Source organism: Urtica dioica, chromosome 11 (assembly GCF_054948205.1).
Source record: "Urtica dioica subsp. dioica isolate 48M chromosome 11, U.dioica_male_clone48M_v1_H2, whole genome shotgun sequence".
Lineage (NCBI taxonomy): Eukaryota > Viridiplantae > Streptophyta > Magnoliopsida > Rosales > Urticaceae > Urtica > Urtica dioica.
This window is the reverse complement of record NC_142766.1, coordinates 19,689,579-19,700,546: the sequence shown is the minus strand read 5'-3', so window position 1 is coordinate 19,700,546 and position 10,968 is coordinate 19,689,579. Positions and strand designations below refer to the sequence as shown.

At 34.0% G+C, this 10,968-nt stretch overlaps 1 protein-coding gene across 1 annotated transcript; it reads right to left on the bottom strand.

The window, feature by feature from the left end:
- Positions 1–3,871: 3,871 nt before the first annotated feature.
- DRB2 (dsRNA-binding protein 2) lies at positions 3,872–6,878 on the bottom strand. The gene is made up of 3 exons (XM_089600688.1): positions 6,198–6,878; positions 5,016–5,235; positions 3,872–4,925 (listed from the first exon to the last, which is right to left on the bottom strand). The coding sequence occupies exons 1-3, from the start codon at positions 6,441–6,443 to the stop codon at positions 4,207–4,209; spliced, it is 1,185 nt and encodes a 394-aa protein (XP_089456814.1). The 5' UTR covers positions 6,444–6,878; the 3' UTR covers positions 3,872–4,206.
- Between the last annotated feature and the right edge of the window lie 4,090 nt (positions 6,879–10,968).

Genomic DNA, 10,968 nt, shown 5'->3' with positions numbered 1-10,968 from the left:
TGATATTATCTTTAGCTCCATATGAGTCAAACTTTTATTTGTCTTCATTAGATGGAATTAGGACAATTTCGCCAACCAGTATGAGGGAACAAACTTCACATCATATAGATAAATTTGACCATCAATAATAATGACAAGTTTTTAAAATAAAAGTAAAACCTATGTGTTTCGTGACATTACCTTCCCTAATCATGTAGGCATATTTGAAAGCTAGGGGTCAAAATGGAGGACCCCAAAACATGCATTTGAATGAATGAATGATAATTCACTCACTACACCAAAACATATAATTGAATTTAATGAGTTAAACATGAAATCATAATCAAAAGATTTTATTTCAAAAGCTTGGATATATATTTTTGGACCACTGAATCAAACACCATTCTCCCCTTCGCCTGTTTTAATGTTGCCACTGAGGAGAAACAAACACATTTCACAAGCTTCCCTTTTTTATTAATGGTGATTTTGACTTTCAACAAGGCTTCTTTATTTATTATTATTTTTTTAATCCTTTGTACAAGTCCGTAATTTTTATAGGGCTGGCCATACACACTTTACCTATCCATTAATTTGAAGTTGACATAAGTTAAAAAATGTCCCACCACTAGTCTAGGGACCAAATTTTTTATCATTGCCAAATCACCTAAAAATATGATGTAATTTATATTTTTTTTTGTACAGTTTTCCCATATAGTTTGAAATATTGAGGTGTAATCACCATCAAGATTAAATAACCTTTTGGCTCGTTTCCAAGTTTGGTAAAATTTAAATCTCTATTCTCATGATCACTCAAATCCCCAATGGCCCTTTACTATTTGATATAATAATCCTTTGTGTTGTTGCTCAATTTTTTTATTTTTATTTTTTGGAAACCACATGTTCTTGTTTGGACGTGATAATGTACTAAATCTAAACCAAAGAGCCGAGACAGACCTTAGTTTTGATGACATTAAATGAATGAGCAGAACTATACATTGATTATAAGCTCAATGATGACACCAAGTCAAATAACTCGGTTCCCACAATTGTAGAAACACGAACATGCATTCACAACGCCTAATTCACTTCAATGCCATCCCTATTTCTTTTATTGTAATATTGCTTTCCTATACAAGTAATACAAATTAAAATATACATTTTGTGTGCACATGTCGTTTTTGTCAACCCTTCACTATAATCATGTCGTTTTTCACGAATTTGTAACATTCGAATTTCAAACCGCAACCTCCATGTTTTATGGCAATCAAAATATCCTGAAACCAGCTAATTACTTCATCACAACAAAACTGATTAGCTGGTTCACCTAATTAACCAGATACACGCACACGGTTTCGTACATTTTGTGGTTTGTGGGTCCCGCTTGTGTTTTTATTTTCTTATTTAAAAAACATACCAAAGCATTGTGAGGGATGTGCACCAAATTACGATTGAAGGAATGTGTGTCCACAAAAAAATGGGTTAAATTTAAAGGAAAAATCATAAGAATAGTGCAGTTAGAGCCTAAAACAATAAATATTTTTTTAAAAAAAATTGATTGTTTTCGCTTTGAAAATTAAGTTACGATAAGTTAGATAAAAACCATATTACATGTAATTTCCACAAGTGCAAAACTAGCGAGTTTTTAAAAATTATTTTTTGTCGTGATGGTGATCTCAATAATTATGCAAAGACAAAATTTAGAGTCTTTGTGTTTAAAGGGATGAGTAGTAATTTTTTTCAGGTTTCACTTATCCGAACGAGAATGAATTCAATTGAAATTTCATCAAACTCAAAGTTTTTTATTTTATTTTATTTTTATTATTATCATATGAAATAAAAGAAGAAGAAAAAAGCATTGCGCATACACCGAGAAATTTCATTTTATAGACTTAAAAACTTCAAAATATCTTACTTAGACATCTTAAGTTCATTATATCTGAAATTGGACTTTTGTCCATTTTTCGAAAAAAAAAATACCATTGAATGAAGTTTAAAGACCATACTAAACTTTTTTTTTTTTTTTTTTTTTTCATTTTACCACTTCTCTCTCACTATATATCTCGGATTCTCTCTAAAATCGTGGATTGAAGTTAAAAAAAATGGGTAAGTTCGCTTGTTTTACATTTCGAATTAGTTTAGATTAGGTTGGATTGAAATTTTGACTTAAGTTAGATTTAATGTTGTCTAGAAATTTTCAAAACTTTTAGACGGTTTGCGATGGTTACAGATTAAAATTTTGATTTCTATGCGACAATATTGATAGACAGTTTGCGACGGTTTGAGATAGTTTGAGATAGACCTTACGACGGGTAGAGATGGGTAAAGACAGTTTGCGATTAAACGGTTAAATAGCGATGGATAGAGACATGTTCCTACGGATAGAGATACTTGGAGATGGAATAAAAATATTTTAATTATTTTAACTCCAATTTCAGATATTACGAACATTTGAGGTCCATCTAAGATATTTTGAAAGTTTTTAATTCTAAAAAAAAAGAAATTTCTCCATACAATAAAGCCTCTCAAACTTTCGAGCACTTACTCATATTTGTTTTTTGGTGCAGTAGTATACTATTAATAGTACTTTGAAGGGGGCAAAATTGAAAGCATTATATAAATTTAGATAAAAAAATATTAAAAATGCTAAAAATTATTGGATAAAAATTGTATTTTTAAAATTGTGGTAGCTAGCTTGGTCTAGCGGTAATCCCACACTCATCTCGACGTAGAGGTCATGAGTTCAAGCCTCTGTGGGATGCAAAAATGCATGCCCTATAGGATTTATTCTAATAAGTATGTAATCTTAACCAATAGTGTCACCTACTATGTAATCTTGACCGATAGTGTCACCTGCGCTTTGCACTGCTAATATATCATGTAATCTTGGCCGATAGTGCCCCAACTCAAAAAAAAAAAAAAAAAAAAAAAAAAAAAAAAAAAAAGAGTTCAGGCGCATTTGTCCCCTTGAGTCCAAGAGTGGCTCCGCCCATAATTGTAACCTCACTGCTCATACTGTATGGACAAACAAATTGAATTTTATAAATAGTACAATCATACGGTATCCCCTCTTATTCATAGCAGTCCATAACAGAACCCATAAAGCCCACAAAATAATCAATACCCATCTTTTACCTTTTTTTTTAAATAAAAGAAATTCATGCGGGGAAATTTCATAAATATCTGAAGAAAGATCAAGATTACTGAAAATTCTCAAAATATTAAATATTCTATAAATAACTCCTTTTTTTTAAAATTTCAGATATATTCGTTATGTCGAATGAAGCGACAAAAATAAGATAAATATTATATAAAATTATAAACACTAAAAAGAGTCAAATTGAACTATAAAGAATAAGAAATAGTCTATAAAAATGAAGTATCCTCATCATAAAATAAATCAGAACTTGTCAACAAAGAGAAGATAAGATTTTTTGACACAGTGAATTAAACGAAATGATTCATTGATATCTAATAATTACAAAGCTTAGCTACTTAAGTAACAACACTTAAGTAGGCAACGACAATAGAAATAGAGTAGACTAAGCGATAGTTTTTTTTTTTTTTTTATTATTATTTTTTTTAGGGAACTAAACGATAGTTATACAAAGCATATAAGCGTATCATGACCCAAGAAGGCACTCCTCATCAATAGTGATAAAATTTACTCTCAATTTTCATTTTAAATCAGCACTGATATTGCCCAAGTGCTCAAGCCACCGAGAAAAGGAAAAAAGTTCAGACTGTATTTAGTCCCTGATTGCACAATCGGTACCCAAACCCCAAACTCAATATTATTTTTAACCATCATAGAAGATTATGGGCCAAGTAATCTTTTATGCCGTTTGATGCGAGCCTTCAACTGAACCAGCGTAGATTACCTACTAGAACCCAATTTGCAAGAAAACCGCTTAACATATTCTGGCATACAAAATCATGAAAAATTACCGCCAGAACGCAAACTAAAACCAAAATCTGACAATGAATGGCTTAGATATACGATACGAGAACGCTTATACTAGTTTAACCTGCCCACTGTAGCTTTAAAAAAAAGGAGATAAATAAAGGGTGGCAAAAAAAAAAACACATAATAAGATGAGAGAGAGAGAGAGATAACAAAACCAAACTTGCAAGACCCGCAACAAAACCCCCCCACAAACGTCTCTCCCTCGACCGGAAGAGCTCTCAACTCTTTCCCAAACAACCTCTAATCTTTTCATTCCAATTTTCTCAGTCGATTTTCAGTGATTCCAAGCTCTCCACCGCTTTGCCTTTTTCCTCCTCCTTGATTTCCGCCGGAGATTCCTTCCGAACCGTCGAAGGCTCCACAATGGGAGCTGCCGGAGGAGGAGGAGATGAAAAGTCTTCCCTTCTGAGTGCTTGAGGAAGGGCAGTTTCGTCTTTTCGTAGAGAACTGTTGTAGTAGTCTTTCCTTGGGGCGGGCGGGGCGGCGAAAACGGGCACGGCGGTCCTGATGGTGACCGGCGGAGCCACCCTAACGGGCGGCGCTCGCATGACCTGTTGGACCGGCGGCGGCGGAGCCGAGAAGACGGGCATCACGGTGCGGACCGTCACCGGCGGAGCCATTCTCATGTGGTTGATCGGGACGTACGGCATCGCTCCGGCGGCCGGGAACTTCTGCGGCGCCCGAGACTCCATGGCGTGCCGTATCGCCGAAGCCATCGCGCTCTCGCTCACCGGGCGGTGCCGGCTCCGCGGAGCCGCCTTGGGGCATATCAATGGGAGAATCTTCGACGTCGTGGCCGGGGTCTGAGGGCTCGTCGGCCTCGTCGCCTGCGTCGGGAATCTCCGCGGGAACGGGATCGGAGCGTTCGGGTTCGTCATCTTCTCCTTCAGACGGTACTGTATCAACGCCCGGGCTATCGTTATCTGCTCCAACTCGTCTGCGTTCTCCGGTTCCGAAGAAGAGCTCGCCGTGTCTTTCGCCACTGCCCGAAGAAGAAAAAGAAAAAACACGTCGAGTGAGTGAGTGAGTGAGTTCTCGTTCGGTGTAATTGGATTTCGGGGATATCGCTTACGTTGTTTGAGAGACGACCAAGCTGCCATGGCCGCATTTTTCTCGGCTTGCTTCTTGTTCTTGGCCGGGTCTCCGGTGAACGTGATTCCCGCTAGTTCCACGGTCCCAGTGAAGACGGGCAAGTGTCCGAGGCCCGACCTGTATGTGGTATATTGCGGCAATGGAGCTCCGACTCGTTGAGCTATTTCCTGTAGGAGGTTTTTATACACGCCCGTCTCATCCTAATCAGAGTAACCAACCCACAATCAGAGCCAGATCATATAATGGAAAAATGACAATGCGAAACTAAATGTGATTTGAGTTTCGTGATCAGAATTGATTGTTGAGGCCAATGAACTATGACACCAACCCCAGGTGATGATGTTGATACACTGCCTAAGATATTGTAGCTGACAGCTTTGGTGAAAGTTTAACACAGATGCTTTAACACCAATCAATTCACTGAGTTCTCACCAAATTGTCAAACATGAAATTCCCAAAATAATCTGGGATATTGCATTGTAGAAATGGAGTACTAGATAGAAAGCAAAATCTGGGATATATATCACGCTGTTTCAATGAATAACACTTCAGTATATCAACAATCTATAACAGTAAATTGAACATTTTTTTAATGAAAACAAAAAATTTGAAAAACGAAAACGAAATGTTCCATTTAAGTTCTCAAGTTAGTATTGACCAACTCTCATGTCATGACCAAAAATAGCCTCGTCAAAGAAATTTATTACCGTAACATACTCGGAACAAATCCGAGCCAAAGTTTGTTCATAGAATCACATTAATAAATGCAAAACAAAACCCAGATAGATAAGTCTCGTTTTTCAATCCACAAAAGGGACATTTCGGTCATTCCAAAGTCCGCACTAAAAAGACAACCCTTAGACCTCTTTGTCTCGCCGGAGATCCGATTATCTCCGCCGATCGCTAAGAGCACTAAACCCTAAAAACGCGGACGAAAACCCCAACGCCGACACAAATCACATTAGTAAAATCGATGACATCACCACCACAGGAAATGCAAAAAGAGGAAATAGGGAATTTTTTAAAATCCCTAATTTTATTTCTTCCGGTTTTTAAAATTAATCAGATGATCGATCAAAAAATGAAAAGCGAGAAAGTCTAAACTTCAAGAAGCAAAGCTAAAAGTAAATGAAAACCTAATCCTAGAGAGAGAGAGACGAACCAGGATCCTGGCGGCGAGTGAGTGAGAGGGACCGCGATGGGAGAGGGAGTTGAGAGCGACTTCGGCGGCGGAGTGCTCGGCTTGCCGGAGTGTAGAGCAGTACTGAGGGCTCTCAAAGGTTTCTCCGTTGAAGTTCACGGTGGCTTTGAACCTAGGCGCGTGGTCTGGACCTTCTCGTATACAAGTGTATGATGGTAGATTAAAGCAGCTTCTCTGAGCCAGCTCTTGAAGCTGGTTCTTGTACATTTCGACGGCTATCTCCTCTCTCTCTCTCTCTGTCTATATATATGGTATATGTGTGTGTATAAAAAGTATCTACTCTTCTTCTCCTTTGATGTCTTGTGTTTCCACGCTGGTCATTCAAGCTAAATATGCTTGACTTTTTCCATCAAGATAGAGGAATTTCTCGGGAAAGCAGAACGACTTCCTTCCAGATCGGATCATCCTAGCCGACGGCGGCGAAGGAGAACCTTCCGCCGGTAACGGTGTCTCGCCGGAGAAGAATAGCCGGAAGTTTGGTGGAGATCAGGGGTTTCGATTAGGGTTTGTAACAGAGCTTATAGAGAGAGAAATAGAAGATGAGGGTGTGAATGAAGGTGAGTAAAGGCAAATAGAGAGAGAAAGAAGAAGACAGAGGAAAAGTTTGAGAAGAGAGAGAGAAAGAGTAAAAAAACGAAAAAAAAAAATTATTTTTCTTCTCTTTTCTCAGGGGTTGAGGGAAGAAGGAAAAATAAATAAATTTAATTTTTTTATTAAATAATAGTTATTATAAATGTATAAAATAATGGGAATTTATTAATTGCATTTTATTGCTGCGAGTCAACTGGACGTTAGGCCGCTGCATGGATGTGATCTTTTCCTAGATTTTCTAAATTTCTCTTTTTCTATTTATTTTCTCCTTTTTGTTTGTTTCCGTTTGTTATTTTTATTTTTTTAAATTAGCCTCCCCTAAATTTAACCAAATACTGTACTCTGTGATTTTTTGTACTTCAAATTTTTTGTCCATATTAACTCTCTTTTCCTTGCCTCTGCAATCTTCTATACTTTTATTTTTTAATTTTTACAATTGCATTTACAAAAAAGTTATAACATGACCGAGTGAGTAAAATTTAAAATAATATGACGTAAATATTAAAAAGGTTCACAGTGGGCAGATAGCTCTTTCCTTGTAAGAATATGTGTACCGAGGAAATATTTTCTTTTTGTTGTATACCAAGTCAAAGTTGAAATAAAAAGTAATTTTGGTTGATGAAATTTTTAGACCATAAAGTATGGCATTAAATCATGTCAAGTTTTGAGGCAAGTGATTGATGATAACAAGGTTTTCTTCTTCCAAAACTATCTTTGGACCACAAACACACACCATTGTTTAAACTCATTATTTGTTAGTTAATGACTATTAGAAACTACATAGGTATATACGATGCACATATAATATAAACAAAAATATGCTAAAATATTTATTAAAAAAAAGTCGTGTATATTACGGTGTGAATACACGCATATATGCCGACACTCATAAATACGCTACATTAATACGTTGCGAAAATTAAATTTATGTGCAATAAAAAAATATGGGATTTAATTGCTATATTATTTATAATATTTAGTATGCTAGTATAACCAGGAATTGTGGTTATTAAATGGGCTATTAAATCGGGTAAACCTATTATTACATTTATTTATTTAAGTAGATGTTAGACGACCTTAACCTTGCCATCATTGTTTGAGTGGTTGTATTGCACTAAAACTAGCATTAACATGAGTATTAATGAGCCATTAAAATTTGTAGATCTGAGCTTTTAATTAATGGAGTTGTGGACCATGTTCAATGTAAATATTATTATTTTTTTTTTTCTTCTTTTTAAGTGGGAAGTTGTGGACTAAGTTTGGTCTTTAAAGCTAATGGGTGTTATTGACATCTGGAGAAATTAAAAAATGTGCCTAGAAACAACATTTTTGAATTGTATATGTTACTTGAATCCCATGCAGATATGAACACTCTTAGGTTGACTTTTTTATTTTTTTTCTCTCTCTCTCTCTCTTTTTTTTTTATTATTAATTTATCTTGCTGACAGCATATGTACATTGAGAACTTCCAGTAGAGAAACACCACGGAGGAAGGAACATCTCCGGTTACAATGTTCATTGATTCATTATTACTCAAATATTTACATAATAATACCTCTGAATTTGATTGATTGTATATTCCTCAAGAGGTGCATATGGTTTTGGGTCTACTTATTTTACAATTATAGACGTATTTGACCGATAACTTATTTTTGAGTGAGATATGATGTTCATGATTTTTATTTGCCGTTGATGCTTTAAACTTATTTTCGAGAGAAATATGATGCTTATTATGGCACTAGCATTTCTCATACTTTAATTTCCGTGTTTGATTGCTTATTATTTTTTTCATTTTTTCTTTTCTTTCAAATCTACATTTTAATTTCGTTGAATTCAATTCACATTATTTATTGAAGTAGTTCAATTTTATTTGGTAGTCTTCGTTAGATTAATACATATACACTTCATTACACTATATTACTTGGGTGACACATGCACTTGTATGAGTGAAAATATCGCAACAGTATTCTTCAGCGAGACAACAAAAACGATAACCAATTTTTTTCCTGATAGACTCCATTTAGGCCAGAGCGCCACGTGATCGTATCAGGGGCCGAGTTCCAAGGTCAGGGAAAATTGAGGACCATCTCCGTCTCAAAGGGTAAGAATGCAATTTTGATGGGAGACTCATTCAAAGCGTTGAAAACGGTGGAAAAAAAAAAACTCATGCGAATGAGGGTATAGTTCAGGGGATTGAACTTTGAAGCTAGTAGAATAATTAAGCCAAATATTCGAGTAGATAGAGTTTGAGGAACCGATTCCCATATTCCAATGTGACCCCATAGATGAGTAACTACATTTTCCACACGATACTCTTTCAATAATAGGAACTACAACTCTTCTTTGTCTCACCCTTAAGGACATGACCTTTGGAGAAATACTCTCTTTTAAGTATACGAAGAAATGAGTGTTAATTTTTTGTTTTTAATAAGTGTTATTAACAAAGAAATATTATTAGTTAACATTATAATGAGTGTTTTCAACTTTTCACTTCTATATAGCGATGGACATGATCTATTCAATGACTGTGTTATTCATTGTTCCATAAAAATTTAAAGTATGCAATAGATATAAGTAATATTTAATTGAAAACCTTTATTTGTATTGCTATAAAGTTAATATTATTTTAAATAATTAATTAGGTGAGAATTAGATATATTGTTCATTTAAATTGTGTACGTTAAAGTTATAGCACGATATAATTATTAAGAAAATCGTATAAAATTACAAAATATGCATCAATGATACTATATGAGAGACTTAGACATGATTTTGTTTATATGTTTAATATTAGAATAATTGAACTAAAATTTTAATTAAGGCAAAATAAATAGATAACATACTTTGTTTGAGAGAAAAACACGATCCTATTTTAGAATGGTTGAAACAAACAAAATTACCCCAATGGCATATGATGATGGTGATAGTCAAAATTAGTCACGAAGACTCGAGTTTACATTCAGGTAATCACGTGATAGAATCATTGTCACGTGCCCAAAAGCATCAGAAAAAACCATAGTCGCTGATGTTCTTATATTTTTAAATGAAGCTTAAATTGTATATGTATTTGCAAATTGCAAGTACTTACATTTTATTCGAAACTGGTAAATGATTGTATATATGAAAAAGGTTAATTTAAAGAGATTTGTAACTAATTAAGTCACTTTAAACATGTGATTTTGGATTTAGCCTACTTTTGACAAGTTTTAGGGATATAACTAAATGACTTATGTGGTAATAATTAAGGTCTGATTTGCCCTTATTTATTAACAAATTCGTTACTTTCTCTTTTTTTTTTCAAATAATTTTTTTTGCATCAAAACTTCAAAAATTCGTATCTTTCTCATAGGAACTTGAAATCAAGTGATTTCAGATCCTATAAATTTGTGGTGTCGAGATCTTAAAAAATAGACCCATTGTGTTTGATGAAACATTATGTTTAATGCATCATATTTACGTTTCCATTTTTTTTTTATAATTTCAAAAAATTTCAATTATTTTCATATTTAAGGTAGTAACGTGATTTTTCTACATCTATGGTATTAAACATGAATTTTCATCAAACACAATGGATCTATTTTTTAAGATTTCGGCGTCACGAATACGTGGATTTGGAATCACTCAATTTCGAGTTCATATGAGATATATATGATTTTTTGAAGTTTTTATGTAAAGAAAAGTGTAGAAAAAAAATAGGACAGAGAAATTACGAATTTGTTAATAAATAAGGACAAATCAGACATTAATTATTGTCACATAAACTTGTTGACTATTTCCCTAAAAATTGTGAAACGTAGACTAAAAACAAATTTCATAATTTCATTTTGGCTATTTCGTTACATTGCCATAATTTACAACCTAAACTCGAAGCCTCTAATTTTAGTCCGGTCAATTTTTTTTTTCAAAATAAAATACGAAAAATGTACGATTACATATAACTATAAAAGTAATTATCTTTTTACTTATTTAATTTATTTCGTCGATTTTTAATTCATTATATGAAAAATTAATGTTTCATTCAATATAATTTTTTATGTTTTTTTTTTTCATTCAGCAAATCATATAAACTCATAAGAGTTTTTATATACATAATTAAAATATACTCATTTATTTATATTTATATAAAATTTGAATTTAAAGA

Bases quoted from the DNA above. Each gene is read 5' to 3' on its own strand.
- DRB2 (XM_089600688.1), bottom strand. From the start codon at position 6,443: ATGTACAAGAACCAGCTTCAAGAGCTGGCTCAGAGAAGCTGCTTTAAT. The intron at 5,236-6,197 runs GTTCGTCTCTCT...TACTCTGATTAG, and splicing joins CACTCGCCGCCAGGATCCTG to GATGAGACGGGCGTGTATAA. The intron at 4,926-5,015 runs GTAAGCGATATC...TTCTTCGGGCAG, and splicing joins TTGGTCGTCTCTCAAACAAC to TGGCGAAAGACACGGCGAGC.